At 40.9% G+C, this 23,272-nt stretch overlaps 10 protein-coding genes across 10 annotated transcripts in view; 6 read left to right on the forward strand and 4 right to left on the reverse strand.

Moving 5' to 3' along the window:
- FDP41_003649 (uncharacterized protein) lies at positions 1-4,561 on the reverse strand (the record flags this gene model as incomplete). Its single annotated transcript, XM_044706976.1, has 3 exons — positions 1-2,634; positions 2,763-3,814; positions 3,935-4,561. Coding segments are annotated over 3 exons (4,313 nt in total), but the record flags the coding sequence as incomplete, so codon positions are not given.
- Positions 4,562-5,161: 600 nt separating this feature from the next.
- FDP41_003650 (uncharacterized protein) lies at positions 5,162-7,127 on the forward strand (the record flags this gene model as incomplete). The annotated part of the gene is made up of 2 exons (XM_044706978.1): positions 5,162-5,521; positions 5,601-7,127. The coding sequence occupies 2 exons, from the start codon at positions 5,162-5,164 to the stop codon at positions 7,125-7,127; spliced, it is 1,887 nt and encodes a 628-aa protein (XP_044561710.1).
- A 324-nt stretch (positions 7,128-7,451) lies between these two features.
- Positions 7,452-11,761, forward strand: FDP41_003651 (uncharacterized protein; the record flags this gene model as incomplete). The annotated part of the gene is made up of 4 exons (XM_044706979.1): positions 7,452-7,642; positions 7,731-8,016; positions 8,090-8,188; positions 8,288-11,761. The coding sequence occupies 4 exons, from the start codon at positions 7,452-7,454 to the stop codon at positions 11,759-11,761; spliced, it is 4,050 nt and encodes a 1,349-aa protein (XP_044561711.1).
- Positions 11,762-11,915: 154 nt separating this feature from the next.
- Positions 11,916-13,965, reverse strand: FDP41_003652 (uncharacterized protein; the record flags this gene model as incomplete). The annotated part of the gene is made up of 2 exons (XM_044706980.1): positions 11,916-13,402; positions 13,878-13,965. 2 exons carry the CDS (start codon positions 13,963-13,965, stop codon positions 11,916-11,918), a joined length of 1,575 nt encoding a protein of 524 aa, XP_044561712.1.
- A 321-nt stretch (positions 13,966-14,286) lies between these two features.
- FDP41_003653 (uncharacterized protein) lies at positions 14,287-14,740 on the reverse strand (the record flags this gene model as incomplete). Its single annotated transcript, XM_044706981.1, has 2 exons — positions 14,287-14,496; positions 14,621-14,740. The coding sequence occupies 2 exons, from the start codon at positions 14,738-14,740 to the stop codon at positions 14,287-14,289; spliced, it is 330 nt and encodes a 109-aa protein (XP_044561713.1).
- Positions 14,741-14,769: 29 nt separating this feature from the next.
- Positions 14,770-15,527, forward strand: FDP41_003654 (uncharacterized protein; the record flags this gene model as incomplete). The annotated part of the gene is made up of 2 exons (XM_044706982.1): positions 14,770-14,778; positions 15,183-15,527. 2 exons carry the CDS (start codon positions 14,770-14,772, stop codon positions 15,525-15,527), a joined length of 354 nt encoding a protein of 117 aa, XP_044561714.1.
- Positions 15,528-15,798: 271 nt separating this feature from the next.
- On the forward strand, positions 15,799-17,146 carry FDP41_003655 (uncharacterized protein; the record flags this gene model as incomplete). The annotated part of the gene is made up of 5 exons (XM_044706983.1): positions 15,799-15,853; positions 15,991-16,004; positions 16,341-16,458; positions 16,544-16,559; positions 16,789-17,146. 5 exons carry the CDS (start codon positions 15,799-15,801, stop codon positions 17,144-17,146), a joined length of 561 nt encoding a protein of 186 aa, XP_044561715.1.
- A 306-nt stretch (positions 17,147-17,452) lies between these two features.
- FDP41_003656 (uncharacterized protein) lies at positions 17,453-19,303 on the forward strand (the record flags this gene model as incomplete). The annotated part of the gene is made up of 1 exon (XM_044706984.1): positions 17,453-19,303. The coding sequence occupies one exon, from the start codon at positions 17,453-17,455 to the stop codon at positions 19,301-19,303; it is 1,851 nt and encodes a 616-aa protein (XP_044561716.1).
- Positions 19,304-19,802: 499 nt separating this feature from the next.
- FDP41_003657 (uncharacterized protein) lies at positions 19,803-21,170 on the forward strand (the record flags this gene model as incomplete). Its single annotated transcript, XM_044706985.1, has 3 exons — positions 19,803-20,082; positions 20,225-20,545; positions 20,641-21,170. The coding sequence occupies 3 exons, from the start codon at positions 19,803-19,805 to the stop codon at positions 21,168-21,170; spliced, it is 1,131 nt and encodes a 376-aa protein (XP_044561717.1).
- Positions 21,171-21,266: 96 nt separating this feature from the next.
- Positions 21,267-23,272, reverse strand: part of FDP41_003658 (uncharacterized protein) — a gene marked incomplete at both ends in the record, with an annotated part of 2,678 nt that continues 672 nt past the window's right edge. Inside the window, 3 exons of the mRNA XM_044706986.1 lie at positions 21,267-21,581; positions 21,725-22,719; positions 22,861-23,248. Coding sequence (XP_044561718.1) covers positions 21,267-21,581; positions 21,725-22,719; positions 22,861-23,248 — 1,698 coding nt within the window. The remainder of the gene's footprint in view (positions 21,582-21,724; positions 22,720-22,860; positions 23,249-23,272) is intronic.

Here is a 23,272-nt window from a genome sequence, read left to right on the forward strand (position 1 = left end):
CCAAGCCCAAACCCAAAGCCCAAACCCAAGCCCAAACCCAAGCCCAAGCCCAAGCCCAAACCCAAGCCCAAACCCAAACCCAAGCCCAAACCCAAGCCCAAGCCCAAACCCAAGCCCAAGCCCAAGCCCAAACCCAAGCCCAAGCCCAAGCCCAAGCCCAAACCCAAGCCCAAACCCAAGCCCAAGCCCAAACCCAAGCCCAAACCCAAGCCAAGCCCAAGCCCAAGCCCAAGCCCAAGCCCAGGCCCCAGGCCCAGGCCCAGGCCCAGGCCCAGGCCCAGGCCCAGGCCCAGGCCCAGGCCCAGCCCAGGCCCAGGCCCAGGCCCAGGCCCAGGCCCAGGCCCAGGCCCAGGCCCAGGCCCAGGCCCAGGCCCAGGCCCAGGCCCAGGCCCAGGCCCAGGCCCAGGCCCAGGCCCAGGCCCAGGCCCAGGCCCAGGGCCCAGGCCCAGGCCCAGGCCCAGGCCCAGGCCCAGGCCCAGGCCCAGGCCCAGGCCCCAGGCCCAGGCCCAGGCCCAGGCCCAGGCCCAGGCCCAGGCCCAGGCCCAGGAGCCCAGGCCCAGGCCCAGGCCCAGGCCCAGGCCCAGGCCCAGGCCCAGGCCCAGGCCCAGGCCCAGGCCCAGGCCCAGGCCCAGGCCCAGGCCCAGGCCCAGGCCCAGGCCCAGGCCCAGGCCCAGGCCCAGGGCCCAGGCCCAGGCCCAGGCCCAGGCCCAGGCCCAGGCCCAGGCCCAGGCCCAGGCCCAGGCCCAGGCCCAGGCCCAGGCCCCAGGCCCAGGCCCAGGCCCAGGCCCAGGCCCAGGCCCAGGCCCAGGCCCAGGCCCAGGCCCAGGCCCCAGGCCCAGGCCCAGGCCCAGGCCCAGGCCCAGGCCCAGGCCCAGGCCCAGAGCCCAGGCCCAGGCCCAGGCCCAGGCCCAGGCCCAGGCCCAGGCCCAGGCCCAGGCCCAGGCCCAGGCCCAGGCCCAGGCCCCAGGCCCAGGCCCAGGCCCAGGCCCAGAGCCCAGGCCCAGGCCCAGGCCCAGGCCCAGGCCCAGGCCCAGGCCCAGGCCCAGGCCCAGGCCCAGGCCCAGGCCCAGGCCCAGGCCCAGGCCCAGGCCCAGGCCCAGGCCCAGGCCCAGGCCCAGGCCCAGGCCCAGGCCCAGGCCCAGGCCCAGGCCCCAGGCCCAGGCCCAGGCCCAGGCCCAGGCCCAGGCCCAGGCCCAGGCCCAGGCCCAGGCCCAGGCCCAGGCCCAGGCCCAGGCCCAGGCCCAGGCCCAGGCCCAGGCCCAGGCCCAGGCCCAGGCCCAGGCCCAGGCCCAGGCCCAGGCCCAGGCCCAGGCCCAGGCCCAGGCCCAGGCCCAGGCCCAGGCCCAGGCCAGGCCCAGGCCCAGGCCCAGGCCCAGGCCCAGGCCCAGGCCCAGGCCCAGGCCCAGGCCCAGGCCCAGGCCCAGGCCCAGGCCCAGGCCCAGGCCCAGGCCCAGGCCCAGGCCCAGGCCCAGGCCCAGGCCCAGGCCCAGGCCCAGGCCCAGGCCCAGGCCCAGGCCCAGGCCCAGGCCCAGGCCCAGGCCCAGGCCCAGGCCCAGGCCCAGGCCCAGGCCCAGGCCCAGGCCCAGGCCCAGGCCCAGGCCCAGGCCCAGGCCCAGGCCCAAACCCAAACCCAAACCCAAACCCAAACCCAAACCCAAACCCAAACCCAAACCCAAACCCAAACCCAAACCCAAACCCAAACCCAAACCCAAACCCAAACCCAAACCCAAACCCAAACCCAAACCCAAACCCAAACCCAAACCCAAACCCAAACCCAAACCCAAACCCAAACCCAAACCCAAACCCAAACCCAAACCCAAACCCAAACCCAAACCCAAACCCAAACCCAAACCCAAACCCAAACCCAAACCCAAACCCAAACCCAAACCCAAACCCAAACCCAAACCCAAACCCAAACCCAAACCCAAACCCAAACCCAAACCCAAACCCAAACCCAAACCCAAACCCAAACCCAAACCCAAACCCAAACCCAAACCCAAACCCAAACCCAAACCCAAACCCAAACCCAAACCCAAACCCAAACCCAAACCCAAACCCAAACCCAAACCCAAACCCAAACCCAAACCCAAACCCAAACCCAAACCCAAACCCAAACCCAAACCCAAACCCAAACCCAAACCCAAACCCAAACCCAAACCCAAACCCAAACCCAAACCCAAACCCAAACCCAAACCCAAACCCAAACCCAAACCCAAACCCAAACCCAAACCCAAACCCAAACCCAAACCCAAACCCAAACCCAAACCCAAACCCAAACCCAAACCCAAACCCAAACCCAAACCCAAACCCAAACCCAAACCCAAACCCAAACCCAAACCCAAACCCAAACCCAAACCCAAACCCAAACCCAAACCCAAACCCAAACCCAAACCCAAACCCAAACCCAAACCCAAACCCAAACCCAAACCCAAACCCAAACCCAAACCCAAACCCAAACCCAAACCCAAACCCAAACCCAAACCCAAACCCAAACCCAAACCCAAACCCAAACCCAAACCCAAACCCAAACCCAAACCCAAACCCAAACCCAAACCCAAACCCAAACCCAAACCCAAACCCAAACCCAAACCCAAACCCAAACCCAAACCCAAACCCAATGGCCTTCTCCTTCCACTTTTTCAACATGGCCGTCAATATCATGTCCAACTTCTTTACAAACATTTACAATATATTTCACCACATAATCTCGAATAAGTTCTTCAGTACAGAATGGACTCATTGGGAAGGCCTTAATAGCAGACAATGCAAGTCCATGTTTGTTTTTTCTGAAATTTCTAGTGTAGGAGAGAGCAGGTCCATCTTCTTCGATTCGTTTCAAGTGAAGAATGTTTGCAATATGTTTTTGATAATCGTTGGATTTGTTAACAACTGTGGCATCACTCTCTTCAAATTCTTTTTTGTATTGCTCTTTGGCATTGATTCCTTCTGGATAGACTCTGAAGAGTGTCACAAATCCATTATCCAAATCATTTACAATGACAATGTTCTCAAATTCAGAGAGAGCGGTACGAAGTGCATGTTGAACACTCACCAAATGAGCAATCATTGACTGATAACCCTCAATTCCAAACAATAACAAAGTGCTATAGGCAGACAAGCACATGGCAGGTCTCGAGCATTCGAGTGTGTAGCATCCAGGTTTGTACACAGAGAAATTATACAAGTAATACATGAACTCTTTGGGACGTGATAGATTCTCTTCAAATTCTTTTCTGTCTTTGAATAAGACACAACTACAGACGTAGTGAGAAAATCCAGTCTTGTGGAAATCAATTCCAACAGCGTCTGCCAAATTCATGAATTGAATTCTTTCAAACACACTCTTAATGGCAGGAAGGACATATTGAGTGTCAATTTGGAGAGGATTCTTCTCAAAATCATAATAACGGAAGAAGAGCCATGGCCATCCAATCACAGAATCGACGTAAACGAAGGGTTTGTAATCGAGTTGATATTCCTCAACAATCTTGTCACGAATTTCCACAATGCTGCGAACATCATCGACACCGAATGGGTCCGTCGATCCACAGGTAGCAATAATGCATGCAATTTTTTCCTTGTTGCGAGCAGATTCGGAGAGTTTCTTGTAGAGGTCATCCATATTCATCGAATTGTCATCATTGATGCCAATACCAACAACATTGTCCATTCCAATACCACACCAATCACAGGTGTTAAATTTGCAATAGTGACCAATCTCAGAGACAAAAACCTTTACATGATCACTATCACGAATACCTTTGTAACGATATTTCATTCCGAGACACCTTGCTAAAGCAACTTTGAGGGCATACTGATGTTGTTTTGGGTTTCATTAAAAAGGCAAAAATTCATGTTCATAAATCATTCGCAGTTCATCAACAATAAACCATCATCATTAAGGGTTTAAAATTTCACAATGATGACGACTTACCAATTCATTTCCTGTTCCTCCAAAAGTAAATATTCCATTCGCAGTTTGTGGATCCCAACCGACCAATTTCGATAACATTCCCAAAGATTCAATTTCTGTCAATGAAACATTCCAAGCAAATTCATCGTGGACCACTGCCACGTTGTACAATGAACCAAAGAAGGAACTAATCAATGCTGGAATATTTGCAGGAGGATTCACATTTTCCAAATTCACTGGAGAGGAAAGATCCATCACACCGTGAAAATACTCTGAAACTTTAGAAATGACTTGTTTTGGTGTGGAAGGATGAAGTGGAAGCTCTGCTTTGGCTCTATAATTGGCAATATCTTCCTCAGCATTGAGAATTCTTTCAGCCTTACCAATGAAGGAACTGTGTGGATTGTCCGTATGTTTGAGTTTCAAGATTTCATCGAGGGAATGTTTCATCAGATCTTCAAAGCTGCGATCTCGTTTCTCATCGAGAATGGGAGATGGGTAAGCAGGTTGAATTTGTTCTTGAACAATCTTTTGGAAGAGTGGTACACGAGTTTTGGTTTTTGAGGGAATGTGTTGTTGTTTCTGTTTGGATTTTCCTGAAGGTCCAGCAGTAGACTTTTGTTTGGCAACTTTCTTGAGTTCGACCATTCTTGGTGTTTGCTTGAATTAATACAATAATGGATTGCTTTGATTTGTGAATTGGATTGAAAATCAATCTAAAGATATGGAAGTATAACAAATTCAAAGGTGATTCAGCGTTATATGAAAATGTTCAAACTGGTGGAGTCTGTTTTTTAGAGAATAAACGTGCTTGCTTTTGACGAGTAATCTTTGTGCAATGCAATCATTTGGTTGGATTTGTAAGTGGAAAGTGTTTGCTTGACAAATTCAGAAAAGGAAGCAACACATAATCGAGTAATTTCCTTCAAAGAGTATTCAACAAATTGAGCGATTTAGTGGTACACCATTCCTCTAATGGTCAATTCGTTGTTGTTGTTCAATGTGGCCATTCTTTTGAACATGCATTTCAGAGATGTACAGTCCTCAACATTAAGAAAATACTTTAAAGAAATTATTTTGAATTTCGAAACTTTGTGAAGATGCAGAACTTTATAACATCTTCTCTTTCAAGTTGAATTCACCATTGCGCTTGGGTTTTCACTCATTCCGAACATACGATGATAGCCATTCAATCAAAAAGGCTGATGGATAGGCCGATTAATCAATTTTTTTTCGCAACAAACAAAAATGCAACGACGTCTCAAGCCTTTCCTTTCCAACTCTTCTCTATGTAAAACATGGATTGGACTGGAAGGAGGCTCTCCTTCCGTTCTCACCAACAATGGACATCATAGACTTGCCTTGAGAAGAAATAATAATAATACTACTACTAACAACCAATGTTATGCTTCCTATTCAACCACAACAACCTCTCATCAGTCTGCCACAAGTGTTGCCGTGAATGAAGAGACATTTCCATCGAGGCCATCACCATCGGAATTGATTTCAGAGGAAGCACAAACCGCCTCAGCACCATCACTCTCACCTGCAGAAATGGCTACTTCAGAGCAAGCAGCTTTGGAGGCTATGGAGAGAAAAATTCTATGTGTTGCCATCGATTTTTGAACAATACGGTACTCCGAGACCACCCACCATCTCTCTCATTCATCAATTTACGGACGGAAAGGCTGCTTTTGAATTTCAATCACAAGATAATGTTGAATCTCTAACTGCACAATTACCAAATATTGACAAGACATATCCTAATCCTAACCTTGCCCAATACTATGAACAACATAATGCACAACTTCAATCCCGAACCTTAAAAGATAATATTGTGGATTCACAACCATACTACCGTCTTTCTAGTTTTAATTATAGCGCACTAAGATATAGCTTACTCAGAGCGGGATTTAAGAGATTAGGAAAGGACGTTCCTGTGGTTGAGAGAGGATTTATGAGTGCAGACGAGGAGGAAAAGGAGAGACGTTTCGAAAGTTTCATCAAGGAACCATTTTCAATTTTCTGGGGACGTCACTTGCCTGCTCACTTTTATCAACACTTGAATGCATTTCAAAAAGTGAATCATTTTCCAGGATCAACAAATTTAGGTCGAAAGGATTTACTCTTCATTAATCTCTTCAGACAACAGCAATTAATGGGAGGTGCTGAATATGACTTTTTCCCTGACAGCTTCCTCTTACCGTACGATTACAATGTTTTTGAACAGAGATGTAAGGAACAAGAGCTCTTCATTCTCAAACCATTCGCAAGTAGCTGTGGAAGAGGAATTAGCGTTTACAATACCAAGAAACAGGCTCCAATTCCACAAGACAAACGTATCCTCGCTCAGGAATATATTGCAAATCCATTGTTGATTAGCGGAAAGAAATTTGACATGAGACTCTATGTTCTTGTCTCCTCATATGATCCTCTTCGTGTTTATTTGCATAATGATGGATTAGCGCGATTTGCCACCGAAGAATACGACATGGAAAATTTGGATAGTGTATTTTCGCATTTAACCAATTACTCACTCAACAAAAAGTCTGATGCCTACGTGAGAAATAATGAAGAAGGAGAGTCAGAGGAGGATGGTTGGAATGAACATGCTCACAAATGGAGCATTCCATCCCTCAAATCATACCTCAAACGAAATGGATTCCCAGTCGAAAAGATTTGGGGTGACGTTGAATCACTCATTGTCAAGACATTAATTTCCGTTGAAGGAAGAATTAGACAAACATGTGACAAGGTCAAATTGCCAAGCACAAAGAACTGCTTTGAAATTTATGGTTTTGACGTCATGATCGACAACAATTTGAAGCCATGGCTCATTGAGGTCAATATAATGCCATCTCTAGGAGTGTCCTCAGTGCTCGATAAACGCGTGAAGGTCGATGTTTTGAGCGAAGCTTTCCATATTATTGGTATGGTTCCTTACTCGCGTTCGAATTACGAACAAGAGAAACAGAGCAAACTTCGTTATTATGGAGAATCTGTGAGTGCTCAAGAAAAGTACATTCTCCACGATAGTGAAGATGAATTGTCACGAATGCACAACTTTAAGAGAATTTATCCACCTGTGGATGGCAACCCTGGTCGATACGAGCATTTGTTTGCTGAGCATGTGCCATCGAATAAGATTTTGATCGATTTTGAAAAAGAAAAACTCAATCATAGTATTGAGTCTCTTCACAAACTCATTGCATAAAATTATTATACCATATCTCTTTACTTACCCACAGTGAGCATTATGTTTTCCATCTCTTTGTTCTTTCAAATGATCTAATCATGAAGTCGAATACATAGTTCAGTAAAGAAATTCGATGGAAAGAATGAAAACGATAGTTTTGAATTTTAAGCAGCAAGAGAAATTTCCAAGCCAATTTTGCTTGAAGCAGCAATGCTTTAATATTATACCCTGAGGTTCATTATAGGAGAGCGCTCAATAAGTCTTAATTTATTCATTCCCGCCAAAATCTTTACATTAAAAAAAAATTCATTAATAACATCCTTTGAATCCCTTTCAGTAACAATGACCGAGAATGAGGACACCACAACCTCGTCCTCATCAAATACCATTCAGATTCCGAATCAATCATCATCGAACAACATTTTGAATGATGCTTCGTTTGAGCCTGGCTCTCCTCAATTAAATGCAGATAAGAAAGAAGATGACAATGATGCTGCTATGGAAACGTTTGAAGGAACGCGTCTCAAATTTTTGTAAGTTTTTTAAAGCAACCGAATTGGATCATTAAAAAAAAATTCTTTTGATAAATCATTGCATCAACCCGATCATCATCATCAACAGCCACACTCTCGGATTTCGAAATATACCGCAAGCCATTCAACATTTGGAAAATGAAGAGGAAATTGTATATCTTGTCGGAAAACATGTTTCAATATTTAATTATGAAAAACGAACTCATACATTTATTTTGAAAAGTGGCAATGTTTTGGAAATTCATTCTTTTGCCATTTCCTACAACCGAAAATTTATTGCATTGAGTGAATCCATCAACTCTTCAGATTCCAAACGAAAGAGCCAACAAAATCTCAATCAAACCAAAGAGAGTTCTACCGAATATCAGATATCTGTCTACAACTTTCGAACAGCCAAACGAGCACGAGTACTCAATGTGGCAGGAACATCAAGAAAACCATCTCCAGTCATTTCAATGGCATTTTTCTCGAGATGCCAAATATTTGGCAGCAGTGACAGATGAGCCAGATCAATCCATTTATTTATGGCATTTAGAAAAATCAAACGTAAGTGTGCATTTATTGCATATTGAGATGTATATTTTGGAAACGATTTTTCGAATTATTTAATTCCACCTCTACATTCTCCACTTAACAATCTCATAGAAAGTATCAAGTAAAAAGATTCCCTTCCGTGTGACTCAAATCACGATAAACCCTTACTCACACTGGCAAATGGCGACGACAGGTCCCGACGACATGAAAATCTGGCGTTTCACAGAAGGAGAATTGAAGCATATCGACCCAATTGGAAGTGACAAGTATACCTATCGATGTCACACATGGTTCGATGATGAAAAACTACTTGTTGGTACAGAGGAAGGCCAAATTCTAGTGATCGATGGCAAAAATGTTGTCAAGACCTTCTCCAACGTACATCCGAATGCTTCTGGAATTTTGTGTATTGAGGCTATTGATCGAGGTTTTGTATGTGCTGGAGAAAATGGTTATTTCTCAGTATTTGAAAGAACCTATGACTCTGAATATTTTAATCACTACAAACGTTTCAGAACCTTAGAAAAACGAAAAATCGTCTCGCTATGTGTCTCTAAAAAAGAAAATAATGTGATTTGCTGCTACGATGACAACAAATTTACCTACTTTTCTTTAACAAATGTAGACATTTTGAAAGAAAATGATAACAATTTCACCTTGCTGCCCATTGGATTTCATGGACAGTTAGTGCAAGGATTGGCAACTTGTGTACAAAAACCTCTCATGGTCACATGTGGTTCTGATCGAACTCTTAGGATATGGAATTACATGAAGAGACAAGTAGAACTAGAGAAAACCTTCGACGAAGATATTTATTGTGTGTCTATGGATCCAACAGGAACAAGAATTTTGATAGGGTTTCGATACAAACTGAGTTGTTTTGCCATTTTATCCAAAGATCTCTATTTATTACACGATTGGCATGTAAAGAGTTGCAAAATTGCTACCTTTTGCAATGGAGGACAATATTTTGCGTGTGTCTCTGCCACATCCATTCTCATTATATCTTCTTTAACATTTCAAGTTGTACATACATTGAGAGGACATTCTGGAATCATCAAATCCATTGTTTGGGGGAAAGATGACATACATTTAGCATCTGCAAGTTTTGATGGAAGTATTTGTCAGTGGGATTTAGCTTCAGACAAGTTGAGAATTTTTGAAAATGTTGTCAAGACATGCAACTTTCGATGTGTCGCCTATGATAACAAAACAAATACATGCAGTGCTGTAGGAAATGATGGCAATGTGTGGACTTTTAGAAATGGAACACTCTACAGCCAAATACCGACACGAGAAGATTTAACTTCCATCATTTACAGTTCATATTCTGAGGTTGCAGTGGTTGGGACAACGAGTGGAAAATTACTATTGTATTCATGGCCTCCAGAAAAACCTGTCAACAATTTAGATAAGGCACTTCTCGAATACGAAGTACATAATGGCTCGGTCGTTTCATTAATGCTCACAAGTGATGAACGATTCCTTTTCAGTTTGGGTTCCGATGACACACTCTTTATGTTGGAATTGGACACGTGGAAAGATGGAAAACCAATTCAATTTAAAAACTTTGATTTTGACAAATTCTATGACTTGTACTATACACTAAAAGGAAGTGAGGAAGAAATTGAACAACAAATTGTCGAGCTGACCGATAAGTCAAAACAAGCTCATGACGACCACGAACGAAAGATTGAGCAATTGAACGATCAATACACCCAAGAGATGGAAAAACAACGCATTCAATATACAAACGAAATTAAGGAACTCAAACGTGTCAACAACCAACTCAAACAACAACTCGCAGATCAAGAAATTTCATTTAAGGAAAACTTGAACAAGATTGAATATACGCACCAAGAAGAAATTGATAAGGAACGGATCACTGCCGAGTCCAATGTTGCTGAATGTAAATCAAAATATGAGAAAGAAGTGGAAGGGTTGAAAGAAAAATTAGCCTACTTTGTCGACTTGGTTAAAGTCATGACCGAAAAACATGAAGAGGAAATTGAAAAACTCAAACAAGAGTATGAAGAAGAAAAACTTCAACTTGTTGAGACCTATGACAATTTGAGTCAAGATTTTAAACAGCTTTCGAGTGTTTATCAATCAACGGTTCAACAAGCAGAGGAAGACTTTGATACACAACTCAAACGAGTGAAAACATCACTCATTCACACCATTGAAAAACACAAACAATCTGTCATTGAGGCAAAAGGTGAAGCCGTCAAAAAAGGAACCAAAGTTGAAGAGCTCAAGAAGGAAATTGTGGCTCTCAAAAATAAGATTACGAAACAAGAAGAGAAAATTCACCAATTGGAAAAGAAGAATGATGAATATCGCACCACTATAGATACACTACAAGTTGACAAGAAGAAGCAAGAAGATGCTATTTTGATGCAAGAACGAGACAAGAAAGACCTCTTCCGTCAAGCCAAAGAGTTAGAACAAATGAGATATGTTCTTACATTTAAATTTAACAAACTCAAGAATGAAGTGTCGCCGAAGGAAAATCTCATTGCTGAGTTGCGAGAGGATTTGAAAAATATTGAAAAGGAGTTGTTACAAGCCAAGATTGAAAATGACAACTTGCAATCACAAATAGCTCAAAAGAATGAAAAAATTGAAGTCATCCAATCCGAATCTGTCAAACTGAAACAAACAGTGGATGACAAGACTCGTGTGCTCGTTTTACTAATTCAAGAATTATCCAACTTGACAAGTAATGGCGATTCAAAACTCACCAATGTACACCTCAAGAAAATTGTTTCGCGCTACAACAACATTCTCACGAAGGGAATTAAAGCAAATAACCAAGGAGAGAAATTGCGTGACACCATTGAGGAATTTGAACGACAACGTGGATTTTTAGAACAAACCATCTCAGGTATGAAGAGAACACTCTCTACACGTGAGGAACATTTGAAGGGCGACTTGGTTCGAAAGAATAATGAAAATTCTGTCCTTGTCGAAGAAATTAATCAATTACGAAAGGATCAAAAACAGTACAAACAACGCATCATTTCACTCGAATACCAATTGAAGAATGCATTACATTTCCAACAGCAACAATTACAACAACAACAAGGAAAGGAATTGAATACTTCCACTGCTGCATCGACCATCTCTTCAGCAAGGTCGAGACGTGCCGGAAGTGCCACATCTGTTCGGTCCTCTCTCAATAGAATTCGAACACCTGATACCTATTATGTGCCAATTAATACAGGATCCATGGTTGGTGGTGACCCAAACCTTAAGGGTGGTAATGTTGGATTATCGGATAACACCATTACAGGTCTCGATCGAAAGAAGGTTGCAGAATTTGTCGACAGTTTGGAAAAAAATAACAAACGATTCGAGCAGCAACAACAGGAAATTGACAAGCTTAAAAATTATGTACAAAATTTATTGGAAACTGAGGAAAATATCAACATGCAAGACCATACCATAGAAACAACATCTACAACACCAGCTGTGACGCCAACGATGGTTATTGAGAGCAGATCGAGTTCATCCGCAACCACAAGCTCCACTCCAACAGCCACCACGAAATTGGCACCTATTAAGCTCAATAAGAATGCTTAGAATGGCAAGGGTTTGGCATGAACACTGAAATGACATTAAACCACAATACATCAAAAAGAGGAGACGATCATCGACAACTCCCGAATCATTAAAGAATGAGATGAGTGCAACACAATACAGACAATAAAGCCTTTTAATGTATAGGATAGATCAGTTAAGGCATCAACAAGCCAGCCTCAAGAAATTCCTTTTCAAAACCAACTTTGATGGCGGTGTGTCTAGAAATTTTTGGTAAATCCTCTGAAAAGCCCAATTCTTTGAGAGTAGTTATGGCATTCTCAACAGCAGCCTTCTTGTCGATTTCTGACTCGGCATATTTGGTCACCAAGTTCAACAGCAAATAGTAACCATTTTCTTGATGGACTTTAGCAACTCTGAGTGGTTTGATCACAAATTCAGAGTTGGAACCAGAAGGAGCTGGAGATGAAGAAACACTACTCAAATATTCTGGCACATTTTGAGTGGAAGATGAAATGAGAACAATAGATTGTGAATTGCTCTTTCCATAAGCACGAGAAACTCTTGCTTCATAAACTTGTTGTGTGGCAGGGGCATCCAAGTGAATGACCAAATCTACGTTTGGATTCATTGGGCATGCAATGTTACTGCAGAAAGCAATACCATTTTCCAGTTCGTTGAAATAGCTGAAGGCAGTCATGGCTCTTGTTGGAGAAATACGGGAACTAATGAGAGAAGAAAACAGATTATTTTCTGCCATTAAATAGTGTGCGTGAATGATTTTTGCCGAGTCGCCAAAAACTGCAACCTTCTTGTGCTTATTTTCTGATAAAATACCATATAACACCTTCAATTGTTCGGCAGTGTTTTGTGTCTTGATGATTGATTGTTTCACGTTGTGCTTTGTGATAGTTTCTTCACTAGTAAGAACTTCAACATTTTCAGAATTTCTCAAAAATTTAGAAAAGACGCCCTCCGTGTCATTGATAAAAATTCTCTTAGCATTTGGTGAAATATTCTCTGGAGTAAAGATTTGGTCCATCATGGAAGCCATTGAACCCTTGAGCATGGAACAATCGTCAACAATAACAATCTTGACATTGCGGAAGTAATCAGAGTTCTTCAAATGTTCTAAAAGTCTTCCAGGAGTTGCAATAATAATCTCAGGTTCGCTCGCATCGAGCAAAGTAATTTCCTTTTCAAGACTTTTTCCTCCACATGTAATTGCATACGACAATCCATAAACATTTTCTCTACGAGTTTGTGAATGTTCATAAGCTTCATAATCATTGTATTCCTCAATAATTTCATGACCTTGCTTTATGGAGGCATTTCTATTGTAGACCTCTAGAGAGGGTTTTTCAACAGAGATATTTGGACGTTCACTTTCTGGTAATGAATTAATGTATTGATCGACTTGTCTTCCAACTGCGAGTGCTGCTTCACGTGATGGGACAATAATCAAAGCACGGAAACCTGGTCGTTCCTTCCATCTCTCCTCACGGATAGCCTTTGTAACAACTTCAAAAGTGGGGATTAGGTAGGAGAGAGTCTTTCCGGAATAGAGTGGTGCTTGAATGAGAACGTCCTTATCATTCTCAGAGGATGAAACAACCTCCAAGGCTTTGTTTTGGAATGAGGTGAGTGAGGGAATTGCAAATGTGGAAGCAACTTTTCCGAGGTCTGTTGTGGTGGAAGTTATGTTTTACCAATTTGGTTATATTATTGAATGTTGGGGTTCGTGAATGATATATACCATTGCCACCAAATGTGGATGGAACAAGGAAGAAGACAATCAATGAGATATTCAAGTTTTTGATTGATTGGACAATGATGAGCAATAGGATATTGATGATGATGACAAAGATGCGATGAATTCATTAAAAAACGACATTAATTGAATGAATTTGTGTTTCATCATGGTGATGATGATATTGTGATATCGTATGATGATGAAAGCATAATTTGAAGAATTGACAAGTGCAATATTAATAAATTTCATTCAAAAAACCCATTGATGTTCATCATCATCATCATTTGTTCATCATTGAATGTTGTCATTTGTTGTTTTTTGAATAATTAATGTCAAAATATTCCAATTTCATTCCGTGTAAATAATAATAACAACTCAAAGTTGTATGATTTGAGCATAACCTACCAATCTGATAGAATCGCACCGAAGAGTGAGTCTTCCACAAAGCAGCAGTACTCAATGAGCGAGAACATAATTTAGTGAAACTCTTCATTTTTTCTTTCAACAAACCCGCTGCCCGCATATGGCCGAGTGGTTTTTCTGGAACTGTGGCAGCCAACTGGTCCAGCGTTCGAATCCCAGGGGTTGCTGCTGTTATCGTGAGCAGTTTAAACACCTTTACTTCCGGGGTGCCTGCTAGGAAGTCACTACGTATCTTACGTTCGGCTTGTAAATAATGTACATAAAACCATCGAACAACGTTTATCATCGAATAAACCCATCCCTGAATTTTTTCTTTCAACAAAATTTATACCAAGCATCGATGAAAAGAATAACAGGATATTTAATCATTATTATTAATTAATACTATAAATTATTGTTGGGTGAGAACGACAAAGGTAGAGCTTTTGGAAAGAGCAATATGATAGGTGGTTGATGGCGTGGAGGGTTGGTCGTTAAATTTAATTTGTAATTTTTTCATGGACTCTCCCGAATTGGTGGACGAGAGAAGACCATTCACATCTTGCAACATGAAATGGATGTGAGTGAGAAGCTCCGGTTGACTCTTTAGAATTCCTTCACTCTTTAAGATGATAATTCCATTCATCAAAATGTTGTGTAACGGAAATGTCCAAAAAATCAAATTAACGTTGTCATGACATAATACGGTTCCATCATTAGGTCAACCAATTATTGAATCTACCTACATGGATCACCGTTCCATTTGTGTTATCAATCACTCCGTATCCCTTTTGTCCTTCAATGCCTTCCAGGCTCTGCAAATTGTAAGAAGTCTTTGCTTGTAAATCTCGTGAAAGAAGACTCATTTTTCGTGTTGTTGCAGCACGTTCAAAAAATGTCTTCGGTAGGTATTGAGTTTTTCAATTTTTCATTTGCTGATAAATCTTTATTTCACCTCTGTTCATTCATTCATCATCAATTGATTTGTTGTGTTGAACAATGTAAAAAATATATATGGATGAATATAATTTTGATCTGAATAATTACAAATGCCGTTGTTCTGATCCATGCGGAATGATGATACTACATTAATATATGTTGATGATGATGATTAACTATCTAAAATTAATCTCAACAACACAACAACAACACAACCGCGACCTGCACCGTATTGAATTGAACAACCACAATAATAATCGTGGTGAAATATACACACGTTTTGAATGAAAATATACATCTTTTCGGAACTGTATCGGATTCATCATGATGATGATGGACCACCAACTACCATAATCACTCTAACACTAGATCGATCTAGTCAATCCTAAGCCTTTCCTCAACGAATCGATAGGAAAACCTGTCGTTGTTAAACTCAAATGGGGTATGGAGTATAAAGGACTTTTAAAATCAGTGGATCACTACATGAATTTTCAATTGGCAAATAGTGAGGAATGGATTGATGGTTCATTCAGAGGAAACCTCGGAGATTTGTTAATCCGGTGCAACAATGTCTTGTACATTCGTCAAGTTGATCCAGAAACTGAGGAGAAGGAATATAATGATCCAAAAGCAACATCCTCACTTTTGAAACAACAACAACAAGGCAATGATGGAAATGCAACAGTTTCACAACAAAACCCAATGCAAGAATAATTTATTGATATCAAATTTTGAGAATATAAATTCTCACTCTTCCCATTATCCTTTGTGGTTTCTTTGTCTTTCAATTTTTACACCTGCACGGATGTCCATTGTTTTCTTCGCTCGCTTCAAATGTTCAACATCTCGGTTTGGACTCTCATCTTGCAAAGAGGAACCCTCACTTGTCAACACACAAAAAATTATCGAAACATTAAAAACTTCCAATTCCATCGGTGAAATCCATTATTGTTGCACAACAATCAGTGATTGATCATTCAGCAAAATGCCCTACAACGAAACAGAGATCAAGTGTGTGGTCGTGGGAGATGGTGCCGTCGGTACGTTGTTGTCCTCGATTGTTTTCATGATGGCAAGATCAAAACCTTTCAAACTCTCAATTATTTTGCCGAATCATGATTTATGAACATTTATCACCTTTTATCATCACCAACAACATTATCATCATCCATATCAGGCAAGACATGTCTGGTATGTATCTCATCATGTTCTTTTTTTTGTTCTTATACAAGGAATTCCATCATCATCACCACAATGAAACTATTTTTCAATTTGTCCAAACTTTACTGTATGGTTTGAAAACATCATTGTCACTAACACTTACAAAACAACAACATCAACCATTCGAATCCTTCTCTCTCATAAAACACCACTTTTTACCAAACGTTGACTCACAAAATGTGGTCACAATCCATCATCCGTCACACAAATGGAACTTGCAAATATTTCTCTTTTTTTTGGTGTTTTTTCATTCATCGATTTTGTTTGTAAATACTTCCATTTTGTGAATACTTTTTGTCACATCAGGTCAAAGTCTATGTCGATAACAAATTTCCAGAAGGATATATCCCAACTGTTTTTGAAAATACCTATCTCATTCAGGAATATAGAGGATTTAAAGTAAATCTTGGAATATGGGATACAGGTGAGTTGGATTTGATGTACTGGAATTTCATGACAATTGTGTTAACAAAAATGAATTTGAATGACCACTCGATCCTCGAAAACAGCTGGTCAGGAAGATTAGTATGTATTCAATTTCAATTCATCAACTCTCTATTGAATGACTTACAATTCTTTTGTTCTTGACACAGTGGTATGTAATTCCTTTTTTGGATTAGAAATTTGATTGAAAAAGATTTCCATGTCCAAATTTCATAATTGAACTCTTATTTGACAACATTGGGAATACATGAATAGATCGTCTGAGGCCACTTTCCTATCCAGGTGCCAACGTCATTATCATTTGTATAAGCGTGGTTGATCCAAATCCTTTCGAAAATGTCAGAACCAGATGGTTGCCAGAAGTCACACATCACTGCCCACATGTTCCCATTGTTTTAGCAGCCACAAAAACAGATCTTCGTGAGGATCCAGCTTCATTGAAACTCCTTCAACAACGAAGTTGCAAACCTGTCACCACTCAAGAAGTTGAACAATTTGCCAAAGAAATTAAGGCCTTCTCATTTCAAGAATGTTCAAGTAAATTGAATAGTGGAATTAAGGAACTTTTTGAAAAGTGCATACAAGCCGTATTATTTCCAAATGAAGGAAAGGAAGGGTCTAAAAAACAAGAGGAATCAAAGAAGAAGAAGGATTGTCTCATGATGTAATTACACGATTTTTCAAACATAAATCCGTATGTTCTGAATGATGAGGAGAGGACAATTGTCCTTTTCATGAACTCGAGCCTGAAATGCATCCAACTGTCACTTGCCAACAGTCACCATTCTCTTATGCATTTGCAACGCAGTTTTTGGGTGACGCAAACCAGTTTCGCTGGAGAAAAGAACTCCAGTTTCGCTGGACTAATTCTAGTCCATTATCCAAGCGAATCTCAACTCACTCCAGCGAAAAATCTCGTTGCGCACACATAAGACCTCTGTGGTGACGCACTTCTCAAGTAAAAATTTCAAAAAATGGCTCAAAGTTCTGATCAAGGTTCCAATTCTTTCATCACCAAACGTGTGTGCATTGTCGGTTGCGGTTCAAGCGGTCTCAGTGCCATCAAAGCTCTCCTCGAATCCAATTTCACACTCTTTCCCGATTCCGTTCCTTCATATCCACTTTTTCAAAATTCAAAAGACCATCGAACGATGGATTGCACCTTTCCGAAAAGAAACTCCTCGAATTCGAAGGAAAAACCAAGTATTCTCTTTGAACCTGTGTGTTATGAAGCCACTAATGATATTGGAGGATTGTGGAGATTTTCCGAGAATGAAAGTGAATTTTCTTCCGTCTACAAATCGACAGTGATTAATACGAGTAAGGAAATGATGAGTTTTTCGGATTTTCCAATACCAGATGAGTTTCCTCCGTTTTTACCACATTACAAGATTATTGAGTATTTTAAAATGTATGCCAATCACTTCTCATTGTGGAAATATATTCAATTTGAAACTCGGGTGGTATCAATTACTAAAAAAGGTGAAAAATATCTTGTGAAAACTGTAAAACAAGCTAATAGTAGCAATGACACGGATACCACTCGCCTTGTCGAAATGGAAGAAGAATTTGATTTTATCATGGCCTGTACTGGACATCACTCAAAACCTCAAATGGCTCACTTTGAGGGTTTAAAAGAGCATTTCAAAGGCCATGTCATGCATTCACATGCCTACAAGGACCCATTCAAAGAAGAATTTTTAAATAAGAATGCTCTTGTGATTGGTATCGGCAATAGTGGTGGAGATATTGCCACAGAATTGGCCAAAAACGTTGCAAAAAGTGTCACACTTTCCACTCGTTCAGGAACTTGGATCATTCCAAGAGAATCTCTGTTTGGTTCTCCTCTCGATCATGTTCCTCGTTATTTATGGTTGTTACCAACTGTTGCTTTACAATTTGTCATGGAAAATACTATGAAGTTATTTTACGGAAATATTGAAGGAGTGGACAAAAATTTGCAACCTCGGCATCACTTGCTGAGTTCTCATCCAACCATTAATAGTGAACTCGTTGGAAAGATTCGAACTGGAGTCATTAATGTTCAACGGAATATTTCCAAGTTTTTAAATGACGGTCATTCCGTTGAATTTGAAGATGGAACCGTTGTTCACAATATTGACACAGTAATTATGTGTACAGGTTACAAAATTGAATTCCCATATTTGAATGAAATTTCTGAGGACTTGTCATTGTGTCATCGCGACGACAATCAAGTACATATATACAAGTACATGTTCCATCCGTCACATCCTTCCATTGCATTCATTGGATTGGTTCAACCTTTGGGAGCAATCATGCCTATCGCAGAATTACAATCCAGAATTGCTGCTCAAGCCTTCCGTGGTGACTGTCACTTGCCATCCGAAACAGAAATGAAAGCGGATATCGAAATGAAAAAGAAGGAGATGCAAAAGAGATATCTCAACTCTAAACGACATACCATTCAAGTCGATTACACACTCTACATGGACGAACTTGCAGAAATGATTCAAGTCAAACCATATTACTTGCACTATCTTTTCACAAACCCAAGATTGGGTGTGAAATTACTGAACTCACCAGCATTTCCAGTCACGTATCGAATTGAAGACGATTCTCCATTTGTGAATGCGACACAACGTCAAAAGGAACGAGAACAAGCCATTTCAACTCTTCAAAAAGTTTCCTATGATTTATTTTCAGAGAATTATCAATCCAATCCCAATGACAGAAAGAAATCGATTCAAGAAAGAGAATCATTCTTGATTGTTGTCTGGTTGCAAGCAGTGTTTCTGTTGTTCGTTTATGTGATTTATTTGTTGAGGAGAAGATGGAAATATTGAATATTTACCTAAAAGTTGTCGCAGAGGGGAACAAGTGAAATAATTCATTAAGGTGAGGTCAACCTAAGGAGCACCTTAATACTTTTGAATTTGCAGTTGTTCCAATACAACGACACTAATAGGAATAGGGCGGATCGTTTTGAAAAAAATTTATTGAGGTATATGTACACCGAATCCAGTTGGGATTCTAACTAAGGACACAAGGTCCTTAGTCTTCAATCTTGTCAGAGTAGTAGTACTTGGATTTCAGGCCAATTCCTTTCAATTGCTGCATCACTATCTGGAGGTAGGAAACCGGAGTGATGGACGTAGAAAATGGGACGATGTGGATTAAACCACGAATTCGAATCTGTGATTGTACATGGTTGGAAATCAAAGAAGAGATCTTCATTTCACAGAGTTTTGAAAAAAAATGCATACTTGTTATGCAGTTCGTTGTTCGCGCGCGAAATAGCGAGTACTCGCACCTTTTTCGGACAAGTTCACTCAACAAAAAAAAATGCTCAACAACAAACTCATTCCCTCGTCATCCGCATCATCGGATCAAGCACAGAGAGATCTTGAAACTTTTCCAAGTTCATCCTCAACACCACCAATTAAAATTGGAGTGAGTGAGATGAACAATGCACTGATTCAAATGGCTTCCGATTGTCAGAATATTTTAATTGCCGGTTGTGGTGGAGGCTTTGACATTTATTCGGGATTGCCTTTGTATTTTGATTTGAAAGCAATGAACAAGAATGTTTATTTGGCGAACTTGGCGTTTACCGATTTGAGTCGTAAGTTGAATTCATGAATGAGTAGTTGTTGTTGTTGTTGTTATTGAATACGATCATGTCAACTTTTATCACAACACAACTGATCCGTCAATCTCAAAATCTCAATCATTCGCTTTAATAATTATTATTCACTGCTCAATAGGAATGGATAAGAATACGGAGAATATTGAACTTGCATCATATCCGAACAAAAACGTTCTTTATGCTGTTCATGCAGAATCGAACAATCATGATTTGGTCTATTTTCCTGAAAAGTATTTGTGTGAATTTTTAAAGAAGAATGGTATTGATGAGAATCCAGTTGTTTACACATTTGATAGAGGTACTGGGGTTATAGGAATGACTGAGGGTTATGAAATTATCATTCAGAGACATGGTATCGAATTGATGATCTTGGTAGATGGTGGAAATGATTCGCTGATGAGAGGAAATGAGGAAAAACTTGGCTCGCCTCATGAAGATAGTAAGTATTCTTGTGTTCTCATTGCATATATCGAAATGATCATTCATGATTGTACTGCTTCATATGATTAATTTAATTGTCACATCTGCGCATAGGCATGAGCATTGCGGGAGTTTATGCAATTTCTGAGAAAATTCTTCCAATGGACAAAAGAATTATGGCTTGTATTGGTTTCGGAGTTGATTATTTCCATGGAGTTCATTCTTCTTTATTTTTTGAAAATACGAGTAGTATCATTTCACAATACGAAGGTGGTTTTAAAGGAGCTTTTTCTGTCTTGAAAGAATGGAATTGTTTTTTACTGTTCAAACAAGCATGTGACTATGCTTTCAAAAAGATGTCACACAATGCATCCATTGTTTCAAGTTGCATCATTGCTGCCATTGAAGGACATTATGGTAATTATCATCCACCAGATATTAAGGAGCGAGTGAAATATTCAACCTTGCACATTAACCCATTGATGGGCATGTATTGGGTTTATTCAGTGAAAGCTGTCGCCAATCAATTAATGTATTTGAGTTTTATTAAGGACTCTCGTAGCATGAAAGAGGTTTCTGATGGTTTACAAAAGTACAGAACGACCTTGAAAACATTCAGAAAACCATCTCCTTTTCCTCATTAAGGCCACTCATTTTGCACAATATATGATTCAAAAAAGAAAGATCAATTTTCAATGTTTCCAAAACATTCAGTTTTTTAGCATTCTAACAAAAATATTTTAACCTCCTTTTGGTTTCACAACCAATCTCAAACAAGTATAGGCAAAGATATGATACACCAGGATGAGAGCGAGACCCAATCCCAAGTTAATCCAAGTCACCGACATCACCGTGTCCATTTCCAAATTCTCCAACACAGCATCACCATTAGGAAATGGGCAGAAAGAAGAGGAAGGACACTCCAGCTTCAATCCCTTAAACTCATTAATGACAAATGACTCGAAAACAAAGTGGAAAATGCTGGTCCAATAAATCCAAATAAAATACACTGGAATAGTTGCCAAGTTCTTATAAAATCCTCCAAATAACATGAGCTGGATAACAGATCAATTCATTAAAAATTTTCCATTCCACATAATCAATGAACATTGCAAGGTGTGCAAGGTCACAAAGATTTCAATTATGATATCCGTTATTACCCATTACATTTCACAAACATTTCAAGATGAAAACTTACCACTGTTGCCACTACAGGCATGATTGTAAAGGCCACCCCAGGATTTGGAGCAAAACTAGCAATGGCACATCCTAAAGCTTGTCCTGTCAGACTCATGACCACAATAATCAAAATAAACATGAAAAATCTCTCGACTGCAGCATTCAATCCTAGCCACCAATAAATCACCGAGCCAAACAAGATCGGATAAAACACTGCTCCTGGAATATCTGCTACCACACGTGCTAAATAAAAGCTACTCACATGATACATTTTCGCTCCACGTTCTCTCAATAAGACTGGTTTATCCTGAAGGAGAATATTCAATGAGGAGGATAGACTTCCAAAAAACAAGTTACTAGTCGAGAAGAATAACACTCCCAATCGATCCTGAACGCCCGTTTGTCCATTATTCAATCTCAAATAAATTAATCCAAGAAGGAAGGCAGTTGAGACTTGTTGTGAAAAACGGGCCATATTAACACCCTTATTTCGAATGGTATTAAGGAAGGCTCTCATGAGAACCACGAAGAATTGATAGAACCAATTCGAGTTATATTTTGATGATTTCTTGAGTGTGGTGAGTTCTGGCTCTCCTTCATTTTGTGACTGCAATAAAGTCTTTTCCATTATTTGAGAATTCTCCTTTTTCAATTCTGAATCGGAATAGAAGGACAAGATTCGTTCAATACGTTTCTCTTGTTCAACTTTAAATCGTTTTCCCTTTTCTGAATTTTCTGAAGCAAGAGCTGGATTTTCTGTGACCATGTCCATGACGAAATCAGCTGGATTGAACTCTTCAGGACATTGATATCCAATTTTTTCAAAATAAGGAATGACTTTGTGGGCGTCACCAAAATAGGCAATTTTGCCACGTGCCAACAATAATAGACGATCAAACAATTGAAAGATATCACTGCGAGGTTGATGAATCGTCAACACAATTGTTCTTCCATGTTGTTGAGCCAAACGATTGATCAATTGAATTACATTCAAACTTGTTTTTGCATCCAAACCTATTTAAGAATAACACGAATTCATTTGATTTAATTCATTTTGAATAGGATCATAACATGAAAATTGACATGATTTGGGTCATAGGATATAAATCATTATCCTGTTCTCACTCACAGACTAGTACAAGTACTACTACTTACCTGTCGTTGGCTCATCCAAAAACAACACACTCGGTTCCGTGAGTAACTCAATGGCAATACAGAGCCGTTTTCTCTCACCTCCCGAAATTCCTTTCGAAAGTCCAGGAAGTCCCACAATCGTATCGGCCACTTTGGAAAGTCCCAATTCCTGCATGATGGTATCCACTCGTTCCATCTTGGCCTTATTGGGAATTGAGGAATCTAAACGGAGAAGAGCTGTATAACGAAGGGTCTCTCGGACGGTGAGATTAGGCAACAGGACATCATCTTGTTGAACAAAGGCACTGATGGATCGAAAGGCTTTTCCTGCTTTGGATTTATTGGCGAGGAGAGAGCCACTAGTGGGTTTGACTCGTTGAGAGAGAATATTGAGGAGAGAGGTTTTACCCTGTTGAAGATGATGCGGTTTAAG

This window comes from Naegleria fowleri (genome assembly GCF_008403515.1).
Source record: "Naegleria fowleri strain ATCC 30894 chromosome Unknown tig35, whole genome shotgun sequence".
Classification (NCBI taxonomy): Eukaryota; Heterolobosea; class Eutetramitea; order Acrasida; family Naegleriidae; genus Naegleria; species Naegleria fowleri.